This window comes from Rattus norvegicus, chromosome 6 (assembly GCF_036323735.1).
Source record: "Rattus norvegicus strain BN/NHsdMcwi chromosome 6, GRCr8, whole genome shotgun sequence".
In the NCBI taxonomy this organism is placed as follows: Eukaryota; Metazoa; Chordata; class Mammalia; order Rodentia; family Muridae; genus Rattus; species Rattus norvegicus.
The window spans coordinates 78,995,253-79,007,439 of record NC_086024.1 but is presented as its reverse complement, the minus strand read 5'-3'; the positions used below and the strand labels follow the sequence as shown (position 1 = coordinate 79,007,439).

Below are 12,187 nucleotides of genomic sequence, written 5' to 3'. Positions count from 1 at the left end.
GAGGACAATACTTTTATTTATTTTATTTTCAAAATTTAAAAAACAGTATCTCAGCTGGACCTGGTGGCACAGAGCTGTAAACCCAGATATACTGGAGGATAGGGTAGAAGGATCACAAGTTCAAGGCATGAACTACAAGGTGAGTTCAGGGCCAACCAGCCTGGGCAACTTAGCAGGACTCTGTCTCAAAAGAAAATGTACCAGGAGGAATCTGGGGATACTGCTCCATGGCCGAGCACTTTCTTATCATGTACGATGCCCTAGGTCCATCTCTAGTACCAGAGGGAAGGATCTTTAACAAGGGAATGAATAACGCAGACAGAAGCAAGTGTGCAGCGATGGAAACACTTGAATCACCGACATCCACATGCAGTCTACTCCATCAAACCCTAAAGTGAGGTCTCTAGCAGGCAAACAAGAACTGAAGCCTCCTTCAGACCAGATCAGCCCGGAGCAGCCCATTCCCATAAAACACAAACGGGAACCCAGCAGAAACCATGCAATAGCTCTTGTGCTACTAAAACTGATGCCACTGAGAATCAGTGACGGGACCTTCTGAAGTGAGTACTTACTGATCTTTGAGATCTGTGAACTGCTTCTCAAGGTTGGACATCTCATCTAAACATTCCATCCTTCTCCTCTCACAATCTTCATCATCCATTTCTGACAATACAAAAAATCGAAAAGGGAAATATCAAAGATAAAACGTCAAGGCAGGCCTGGGGCACACACTGGGGATCCCAGTGCTTGGGAGGCACAAGCAGGAGGATTAGGAGTTTAAGGCTAGCTATGACTATATGCCACATAGCATGTTTGAGGCCAGCCTGGGATACATGAGCCCCTATCTCAAAAAATAAAAACAAACAAAACAGATAGAACTGTTTCAAATAAATCTGAAGTTAGTCCAAACAGAAAAAAAGTTGTAATATGAAACTCGACATCCAAGGTCTGTATTAAACCTTAAAGGAAAATAAACAATTTTTATCCAAAAGAATTACCACTATAGAATTAATGTGATGTCAGATTAGTTAAAACTCCCAGTCTCTAGAGTGTCTAGTGTTTATCCATTTTCAATTGTCTTAAAAGCTATGATGTAATGAAGCCAATGAAGTAATTAACTCATTTTTGCTTTTACACTAATTCTTAAGAACTTAGCACCAAAAGTGACTATGTTCATAAAAGGTCAATATTATTCAAAAAACACATTTGGTATTCTCTCTTCCCAACTTTACCATGGCAGCTGTGGTGGTAAATAACAGTATCCCAGCTCTAGAGAGTCTGAGGCAGGAAAAATAATGAGGGTTCAAACCTAGCCTTGGCTGGATTAAAAAAAAAAACAAAAAACACAAGACCTAAAGAGCTGAAAAGATGTCTCAGAAGAGAAGAGTGAATATTGTTCTTGTACAGGACCCAAATCCAGTTCTCAGGATCCATGCCACGGTTTACAACTTCCTCTGACTCCAGTTCCAAGGGATCTGAGGGTCCATTCTGGCCTTCAAACACACCATACACACAATTGTAATTTATTTTTAAATCTTAAAAAAAAAAAAAGAAGATAGAGGAGAAGCCGCCACATGATTGATTACTCCATCACATAAAAAGCAACTAATTGGGGTTGGGGATTTAGCTCAATGGTAGATCGCTTGCCTAGCAAGTGCAAAATCCTGGGTTCGGTCCCCAGCTCCGAAAAAAAGGAAAAAAAAAAAAAAAAGGCAACTAATTGTTGGGCAGCATGGTGGTGCCTTGAGAGACAGACAGGCAGAGTTGGGGGTCAGGATTGTCTACATAGGGAGTTCCAGGCCAGCTAAGGCTACACAGTGAAACTGTCTCAACAACAACACAAACTGATTCCATTCCATTTCTCCCATGGAATGTTGGATCGCAGCTCACCCTGCTAATGTTCCCTCTCCAGATTACTGTCAATGAGAAAGAGCAGATGAGGACAAGGATGAGTAAACTCTTAAAGACAGCAAGTATTAGTTACCAGGTCTGCCCTATTTTCACATCTTCTGTTTTTATATATAATATAAAGATAATATATATATACACACATATATCTATCATACATATATAAAATATATATGCAACACATCAAAATAACTGAGGCACAAGTTGAGCTGCATCTTAATTTTTTTTAAATAAAGGTCAAACTATACCCAAGTGGTGGCAGCAGCAGCAATAGCACCATATGCCTTTAATCCCAGCAGAGGCAGGCGGATCTCAAGTTCAGTGCCATCCTGGTCTACAGATCAAGAGTAACAGGCGTGGCTACACAGAGAAAGTCATAAGAAAGAAGGGGGGAAAAAAAGGTCAAACTATGAAAAAGTTATAGTATACACAGCTATTTTCATATAGTAAGGAAGTAAATGGTAAGTATATGATGATAGTTTTCTAAAACAAATTTAAAATATTTATGCCTCTTAATAGCTTACTCTGTAGCTCTTTAAAACTCAGTCCCTCAACTGGAGATATAGCCCAGGGGTAGAGCACATGCCCAAGCTGTTTACAGCCCAAGGTTTGACAGGGAGTAGGAGGGATGTGACAGGGACATGTCACATGCTCATGCACATACACAAAACCTAGTTCTTCACATTTTTTAATCTTCCAAATCTGAATTAAGTCATACCCAAAGGATCTGTTCAATACCACGGTTTGAGGGAAAAAAAATGCAATATGCAAGACTCGGTAGAATAGAAATAATCATAGGAAAAGTAAAACTGCAAAATGCATTCAAATGATTTACTTGCACTTTAAAAATTGACTTTTAGTTTAAATTACTATTATGATCTATGTAAATTATGTTATTTTCTAGGCTGAGGTTTTTTAAACATGTTAAAGGTCACAGCATCGGGCTAGAGAGATGGCTCAATGGTTAAGAGCACTGACAGCTCTTCCCAAGGTCCTGAGTTCAAATCCCAGCAACCACATGGTGGCTCACAACCATCTGTAATGAGATCTGATATCCTCTTCTGGTGTTGGTGTGCATATATATAATAAATAAACAAATACTTTAAAAAACCACAACATAAATCTTAGAAGAGACTCACAACACATGCAATTTGATAAGAATCTGGCTCCTATTAAAACCCAAGAGCCTAGGCTGAACCAATAGCTCAGGGCCTCTGAGCATGTTGTGTTCTAGCAGAGGAAGAAAGCTGGGTTCCCAGTACCACACCAGGTAGCTCACAACCACTTCTAACTCAGCTCCAAAACATCCAGTGAGTGCCCTCTTCTGTGGGCACCTTCACTCCCATACCTGTACCTATGCACAGACATACACATAATTGATTAAAAATAAAATCTTAAAAGTACATATAAATAATACAAAATTAAATAAAAATGAAGAAAACAAGGATGCTTGAATATAAAAATGCTTTACTCCTGGGCTACACAGCAAGACCCTGACCTCTACATCCCACAAACAAAACAACAGAAAAGCACTTCAGCTCTACGAACTGTATATAGAGTATAAATGTGACTCTTACCCTACTTCATGTTAAACTGGCTAATTTTGAAGTTTCACCCATGTCCCCAGCAAGGCGGATGACCTCAGAATTATTTTTCTCATCTCAGGTAGGTTCTAACTCGACATTCCTTCTGTCGGTTTGGACATTCTTACATAAACAGCACACAAGCTGAACAGCAATATGCTCAAAATACTTCATCTTCTATCTTCATTTCCATATTTTATTTTTTGGTTAGCTGTGATGCTACCCACATCTCTCCCTGTATCTGAGCTTCCTCTTACCTCACTCCTAAACTTGTATCCACCGAGTCTGGGTTTTGTCTTCTTTGAAATCTCTCACGTCTACATCATTCTTTGCCTTTTCAAGCTTCTTGGTCTCCCAACCAAACTTGTTTTCTCATCCTTCTATAAGCCTTGAACTCCGCCCTTTGCACTTTTTCTTACATTCCTTCTCCTATATGAACTTTCCACCTTAACTATCCCAACCCAAACTCTTCAAAACAACACAGTGGCTCTTTCCCCACTAAATGTGCTGACCACGTAGTTCTAGAGTCTGTCCTCTGCTCCTAACAACAGCATTATGTACATTCAATTGTTTGTTTAGCAACTTAATCAAGTGGTAACTTACAACAAGCTTTTAAAATATTTTTATCAGTTCTTTGAAAATGTTAATCTGAACCACCGCCATCCCCCTATTCGCCCAACTCCAAGTCCTCTACTTTTTCTTTTTTGTAAAACTATGGCGTTCAATCTGGTTTGCCTGCCCTGATGTGTGGTTGACCTACCAAGGGTCATACTAACAAATGCCCTTAGCTCTGCTAGTGGTGGAACTACCATGCCCACCTCTACCCTATTGGGATTTCTGTCCGGATTGAGCCTGCCCAGGTCTTGTGCACACTGCCATAACTACAATGAATTCATGTGTTCAAAAGTCCTATTGAGTAAGCAAAATACTGTTCTTCAACCGAGATAAAATAACTATAAATGTTTGCCTCGTGCTGAGTGAAAACTCTCCCTCATAAATATTTACTTTTGGATGGCTGACTTATTGACATTACCTTCTTCCATTAAGAAGTATACTCTGACAGACAAACCTAGAAAAAAAGTGTGGAATGATACCACACTGTCATTAACCTATTATCAATGCTTCCCTTTTCATGGCCAAACCAGGGTTAGACAAAGAAGTCATTCTCAGTCTGTCATATGTTGGAATAACAAGTATTAAAGACGCAGAAGAAATCGCCCGAAGTTACAAAATAATCATCGCTTGAAGATTCTGGGAATGTCAACACTGCCCACATGGTCCTGATTAAAACCTGACAATGATTTGAAATTATTCCTCAGGCTGGTCCTTTGTCGGTCTTGAAAACTTTAGAGAGCTACAAAGAACCGGAGAGTTCCCAAGTCAATCCCCTCGAGACCTCTGATGACAGTACTAGCGACAGGCTGATCTGCAAGTGAAGGTTAATGAGTTTCAAGCCCGCCAAGGACCAAGGCAAATCTATCCTCAGTCCGCACACATGCAGACAAGGGTTGGGGAGACTACTAGTAAAGGGTCGGTGGTATGAATTAAAGGGCATTTCCAGTCTTCCAGATCAGCAAGCCGGACATTCCACTCCCCAGTCGGTAGCCCCAGGGTACCGCCAGGTGACCCTAGGGCGGGTCCCACGGTGCACAGAATCGCCTGGGGTCCCCAAAGCCCGCAGGCGCTCAGCCTTCCCGGGACCGGGAGCTGGAGCCCGCGGCGCCCCGCAGCTCCGGGTGCCAGAGGCCAAGCCAGTCCCCGCCCCTTCCCCATCTCCCCGCCCCGCGCTCCCAGCAGGACGCGCCGCCCGGCGTGAGCACCGCGGCCTGTCGCGCGCCCGGCTCAAGGGACCCGGCATCCCCGCCCAGCTGAGTCGCGCACCTGAGCTGTCCCCATCCTCGGAGACCGACGAGCTCTCGGTGTCCTCGTCTTCGGAACTGCTCCCCTCGTTCTCCGCGTAGTCCACCTCCATCTCATCGTGATGATTCGTCTCCTTCTTATCTCCTCGGGAATGGACCGGCATTTTCCAGCCGCGCCGTCGCTTCCCACTCCCTGCTCCCAGCCCGGCCACTGCCGCTCCAGAGAAGGGCGCGCCGAACGCCCCGACCCACCCGGCCGCCTCGCTCGCTCCGAAACCCTCGACTCCTCCCCACCCCCGGCCAGAGCCTCACAACCTAACCCGCAGGCTGTGCGCTGCGAGCTCAGCCATTGGTGAAAACTGTCCCTGAGCTGGAGGCGTGGCCTGCCTTGCAAGCGAACGATTGGTTACCCGTGATTACGGCGCGGCCTTCCGCTGAATGTCGGGAGTTGTAGTCCTTAGGCCTCAGAGCTTCACGGGCTGTGGGTTTCTAAGGTTCAACTGCCTCAATCACTTTTAACTTCGGACTTCAAGTCCCACAAGGCAGGAAAGCTGGCATACTGGAACGCAGTTTATAAACTAAACAGAAACAGATTGCGCGGATTTGGTCTGTACTTATCCTTTTCCCGCCAATTGGTTATTTAATCTGCCCAGCTACTCAAAATGTGAAAAGAATGTGAAAAGGTCCTTTGCTTGAAAAGGTTTTTGCACACTCTATGAGCATGGAGGGCTGCAGAATCGTCTCTTCTACATTAGTATTACTTTTATTACGGCTAATAAACTTAAATTGAAATGTAGATGTAGGAAATAATTCGTACTTTGTAAATTTTCACAGAGAAATTATAATTGTTCTTGAAATTTTTTCAACCAAAAAAATAGAGGGAAAGGAAGTTTTAGTATTTCAATTTTGCATTCTTACATTTTTTTTTTTAATGGAAGAAGCTACCCGTTGATTTAATTTCAGGTTCCGATGAAAAATTAATGTTTGACTTAAAAAGGTGTCTTTTTTTTTTTCAAAGATAGGATTACACAGACAAGGATGACGCTGTAACTACCATAATAATCGTAACTTATAACTGACCACTTTCACTCATTATCAGGTTATCTTGGTAAGTTCACTGTGTGGGTTAGATGAGTTGATTTTTTTTGTCAACAAAATATATGGTTCAAGTATTAAAGGGACATCAGGAAGTAGAATGAAGCTTAGTTGTTCTGGAACTTGCTCTGTAGATTGACCTTGGCTCAGAGATCTGCTTGGCCCTGTCTCTTGGGATTAAACCACACCTTGACTTAAATTTAGCTGAGTAGGATCTGTTATAGCCTAGAACATAGATTCTACTCCCCGGTGCCCCTTTAAATATTTTTCCTTTCTCAGCTTGCTCCTTTTCTTACAGGTTCAGAGGTTCTGTCCATTACCACCAAGGCGGGAGCAGAGCTGAGAGTTCTTCATCCTCATCTGAAGGCTGCTAGGAGACTGGCTTCCAGGGAGCTAGGGTGAGGGTCTTAAAGACCACGCCCATAATGACACACTTCCTCTAATATGACCACACCTACTCCGACAGGGCCACAGCTCCTAAAAGTGCCACACCTTGGGCCAAGCATATTCAAACCATCACCACCACCACCATTTCCCGCATTTCAGATGCTCTCGTGCTCCCAGACAATGACTACGATCTGTACTTAGTCCTTTTTTTCTTCTTCTTTTCCTACCAGGCTATATTCAGCCACCGTGGGCTACCTATAGGACTGTGAGTTCCTTGAAAGCAAGGGTTGTTTTAATCAAGTGTGAAAATACAAGGCAAAGCACAGCTACTGTGTGTGGGCAGCTATTATGTTGCAACCTGCCAGTTGCTAGGATCTGAGACTACCAGCATGTTTGTCCAGACAGAGTCTTGCTGGTCTTGAGTTCACTGCATGGCCTCATCTTCCTGAGAGCAGGGATTCTGGCTCCTAGTCTTGGGTTCCGCTTCTCAAATGCAGATCAAATAAAAACAGCTGTTGGCAAAAGCCCTTGGTTCCAGTTAATCTTTGTTATATCAGTAACCAGAGAGTGTGTGCTAAATAGTACTGAGATTTCTAGTGGCTACTTATGCCTTGCACTGTTGGGTACTTTAAATAAGGTGGTTCATTTAATCTCCACAACAAATCTGAGAGTTAATTTTACACAGGAGGAAACTGAGGTACAGAGCAGTCAAACTACCTCACCAAGGTCATACGGGTAATAGATAACAGGTCTCAGCTTTGAACGTTAAGTAGTGTGGCATCAGAGCTTGCATGTACTCTCTTGGCACACAGTGGTCCTCAAGTGGGTGCTTTCTGCTTCTGCTGTTCAAAGGTAAGCAAAGGGGGCCAGGCATGGGTGGCTTAACCGTAGTTAACGCCAGAGGCTGCAGCAAGAGATTTGACACAAATTCGAGGTCAGCCTCAGACATAAGGAAGTGAGAGAGCAAGAGGCATGGATTCAAGCCACACTTATCTAATAACCCAGAAGTAAACTCGACAAAACACAGAATCTCTGGTCATTTATAAAATAAGTTTTGTGATCTTAACTTTAAATTCCTTCCAAAGTCTCAGATTCTTGTCAGAAGCTGGAAAGATAGCTCAGTGGGTAAAGTGTTTGCTGTGAAAATATGAGGACTGGAGTTCGTGTAACCAGAATCCAAGTAAAGACCAGGCCAGCACAGCAGCCTACATGGGACCACAATGCTAAGGAAACAGGGACAGAGAATTCTGGACAACCAAGACCGGCTGAACCAGTGAGTTCTGGGTACAAGAGAGGCCCAAACTCAATGTCTACAAAGGAGAATAATAGAGAAAGACAATCAACGTCAAACTCTGATCTCCATATATACCTACAGACACATGCGAACATACATACCCACACACAAACTAAAGGTACCTGAAAGGAGAGACGCTTAATTGAGAAAATGCCTCCATAAGATTCAGTTGTAGGGCCTTTTCTAAATTAGTTATTGATGGCAGAGGGCCCAGCCCATTGTGGCTGGTGTTATCCCTGGGCTGGTGGTCCTGGATGCTATAAAAAGCAGGCTGAGCCAGCCATGGGGAGCGAGCCAGTAAGCTGCACCCCTCCATGGCCTTTGCCTCAGCTCCTGTCTCCAGGTTCCTGCCCTGGTTGAGTTCCTCTCCTGACTTCTTTAACATTGATATAGATATCAACATTGATATAGATATCAACATTGATATAAGCCAAAGAAACCTCTTCCTCCTCAACATGCTCTTTAGTCATGGTGTTTCGTTGCAGCCATAGAAAATCTAAGACAATATCTTGAATACTACCCAAAAAATGTATTAAATTTTTCATATTTTTTAAGATTGCACTTTTAATTATGTGTTGAAGTTTATCTCTGATTTTGTCCTTCCTGTCTGTGGTTTACCTCCAGAACCTACAGTGGTTGGTTTTGTTGTTGCTGCTGCTGCTGCTGCTGCTATTTTATTTATTTATTTATTTTGTGAGTGTTGCTTATTTATGTATTTATTTATGTATTTATTTATTTATTTAGTGAGTCTCACTGTATAACTCTGGCTGGATGGAACTCATGATGCAGATCAGGCTGGCCTCACACTCACAGAGATTGCCTGCCATTATTTCCCATGCCCAGAGTGTGGAGATGAGAGATCCAGTCACTAGGCTCCAGTTACAATGTCCTTTAACTAACATATATATGTGTGTGTGTGTGTGTGTGTGTGTGTGAATTTGAAAGATATTTAAATACACTATAAGCTATTTGGGTTTTGTTTTGGTTTTGGTTTTTTTTTTGGGGGGGGAGGGGAGGCTTGTTTTTGAGACAGGGTTTCTCTGTGTAGCCCTGGCTGTCCTGGAACTCACTCTGTAGACCAGGCTGGTCTCAAACTCAGAGATCAGTCTGCTTCTGCCTCTTGAGCACTGAAACTAAAAGTGTGCACCACCACTGCCCACCTTTTCCAAGTAGTGACTGAATAAATGTATGACTATTAATCACGCACCTCTTTTTTTTTTCTTTTCTTTTTTTTGGAGCTGGGGACCGAACCCAGGGCCTTGCGCTTGCTAGGCAAGCGCTCTACCACTGAGCTAAATCCCCAACCCCAATCACGCACCTCTTAACAGGCACTTGGATTGCTTTTATTGCTATTAGAAATAGTCTTATTTTGTTAAGGGGAATATTATTGTTCAAAGTGTTTGCTAACCACTTTGACAAATGATCTAAAGCAGCCATAGTATCAGAATTAGGACAAGGCCTTTGTCTTTTCTCTTCTTTCTTCCTTTTTTTCTCCACATTTGAAAGACCCTGCCAATATGTGGTATGAATTTGTCAAACAGATACAATGATGCTAGAATATATACCCTCCCATTTTGTAGTATTTTTGAGTTTTTGGAGTAAATGAAAACTGCATTTTATTATATTTCTAAAGTATATTCTAAGCCTTATAGTAGCGCAATTATAATAAACTAAAGACTCTGAAGAGGGGATCCCCAAATTGTACCAGTCACTTTTAAGTGCTATATATAATGTGTAAAAAGTAAAATTTTTATGCAAATTGGGTACTTAAGCAATCCCCCATTTCCCTAAGGGAACACAATGAATGGGAACACCATGAGTAAACACAACTTTGATAATTCTCAAAAGATAAAAGTTAGTTGCCTGAATGAACATTGTTACATGAAACTCTTAGATCAAGGTTATGTTAACGCAGAGACTGTCGTGGGAGGGGGGAAGGAAGGAAACATTAAAACTTTTATTTGTCGGCCAATAAAAAACTGTTCAACTTCCTTAACCATCAAGGAAATACCAATCAAAACTACACTGAAATGTCTCGTTCCAGCCAGAATGGCTGTGATCAAGAAAACAAACAACTAATGTTAGTGGAGATGTAGGGGCTGAGGAACTCTTCTGCAATGCTGGTGGGAGTGCGAATCGATGCAGCCACTACAGAAGGCACCGGAGAGGTTCCCAAGAGAAACAGACAAAACTGAAGGGGAGTCCTAGGATGAGATAGGTGTGGTGGTGCATGCCATACCCCAGCACTCAGGAAGCAGGTCCTGTGTCTGATGGACAGCAAACAATTCCCAAATCGACCACGAGGTGGAGCTGAGACTCCAGTTACACAGTCTTCAAAGTCAGGCTGAAGCTAAGAAAAAAAATAACTAAGCCTTATAGTAGCGCAATTATAATAAACTAAAGACTCTGAAGAGGGGATCCCCAATAACTAGCACCAAAATTTTGTCATACCAACTGTAAGACAGAGCTTCAGAGAACCACATTACAAACAAAGTAAGACTGATTTTGTGCCAGACTAACCTGGAATTTACTATGTAACCGAGGCTGGCCTCCAACTTAGGGTCTGCCAACCTCAGACTCCCATGGGCTGGAATTACAAGCAGGAGCTATATGCTCACATTGTATATTTATTTAAATGGAAGTAGTGAGTAATATATTAAATATCCTAACATAACTTACTATTTTGTTTAAAACTTTCTTCTCTAGGGAGGGGTTGAGTGCATACATGGTTTAATGGGTAAAGTGCATGTTGTGCAAGCACAAGGGCCTGAGTTCAAATCCTCAGCACCTGCAATACCAAAGCTAGGGAGCTGAGAAAGGAGGATCCTGGTGGCTCCATGTCCAGCCAGTCTGGCCAATCAGTGAGTTCCAGATTTAGTAAGAGACCCTGCCTAAGGTGGAGAGCAATAGAGGCCAATACTCAGCTCCATCTCTGGCCTCCACACATGCATATACTACACACACACTCACTCACTCACACACAGAGAAGGGGAGAAGGAGAGAGAGAGGGAGAGGAAGGTGTGGTGGTTCATTTCTATAATCTCAGACTTTGGGAGGTTGAGGCAGGAGGATTACCTAGAGTTGAGGGCTATCCTGGGCTATCTAGTGAATTCTAGACCAGCCTGAGCTAGAGAAAGATCCTGTCCTTGCCCCCAATTCCTTTTTGTATTCATTAGCGTATCATTTACTGACTGCCTATTATGTGACAGGAGTGAGAATTTCAGGAGATGACCTGAACATAATAGGCACTGTTTCTCTTTAGAGACCCTCGAGGAAGGAGTGGAAAGAAGAATTAAACAGCTCTGCAAATGGAGGGGAGCTTTCTGACATGTTACAAAAACAGGTCTTCGATTCCAATGATAAAACTCAGTCTTCGCAGAGGTGGGTATATAACTCAACAGCAGGACAACGGAGAGATAGCCTTGCACGCCTCTCATGTGCAAGGTCATTAGGTTCAGTCCCTACCTTATACAGAGAAATAAATTAATAACAATTCGCCGTGAAAACTGGGAACTCAGAAAACCTTAATGAGCATGATGATCATGATAGGCTTCCAGTTCTTAAAGAATTTTCTGAAATCTATTATTGTTTGATATGACTTAAGGAAATTTATCATCAGATATCCTAATGTGTAGTTCTTTTCCAAATGGAAAAACATATTGTTACAAGGTTTTGCATACATAGAAGATATATTTAAAGGTTTCCAAGGGGCTGGAGAGATAGTTCAGTGGTTAAGAACACTGACTGCTCTTCTATGGGTCCTGAGTTCAAATCCCAGCAACCACATGGTGGCTCACAACCATCTGTAATGGGATCTGATGCCCTCTTCTGGTGTGTCTGAAGTCAGTGACAGTGTACTCATATATAATAAATAAATCTTAAAAGCTTTCAAGGGGTTTTATTGGAGAGAGCAGAGAATGTGCTTTTATATTCCCTACAAAGTTTTTATATTCCCCACAAAGTCTTGCATACATAGAAGACATATTTAAAGGTTTTTAAGAGATTTTATTGGAAAGAGCAGGGAGTGTTTGTCTATGTGCTTTTATATTATCTACTGCAAC

General features: G+C 42.3%; 1 protein-coding gene and 1 long non-coding RNA gene across 6 annotated transcripts in view; one reads left to right on the top strand and one right to left on the bottom strand.

Annotated features, from left to right (window-relative positions):
• Positions 1-5,637, bottom strand: part of Brms1l (BRMS1 like transcriptional repressor) — a 33,933-nt gene extending 28,296 nt beyond the window's left edge. For 2 of the 4 annotated variants that reach the window (XR_010052063.1, XM_039111976.2), the window contains exons 1-2: positions 5,373-5,514; positions 573-663 (exon numbers count right to left, since the gene is read on the bottom strand). Coding sequence is in view for 3 of the 4 variants with exons in the window: in XM_039111976.2 (XP_038967904.1) it covers positions 573-663; positions 5,373-5,514 (233 nt within the window). In the remaining variant the exon portion in view is untranslated. Of the gene's footprint in view, positions 1-572; positions 664-2,156; positions 2,269-5,372 lie in introns of those variants that run through there. The other 2 variants (NM_001395086.1, XM_063261677.1) reach the window with 2 other exon arrangements.
• Positions 5,638-5,819: 182 nt separating this feature from the next.
• Positions 5,820-7,356, top strand: LOC102546497 (uncharacterized). Of its 2 annotated transcripts, none has more exons than XR_005505941.2 (4): positions 5,820-5,956; positions 6,369-6,458; positions 6,744-6,843; positions 7,063-7,356. It is a non-coding gene; the product is annotated as an uncharacterized LOC102546497 (long non-coding RNA). The 2 variants fall into 2 exon arrangements; XR_010052252.1 differs by having other exon boundaries at positions 5,824-5,956; positions 6,373-6,458.
• Positions 7,357-12,187: the final 4,831 nt, after the last annotated feature.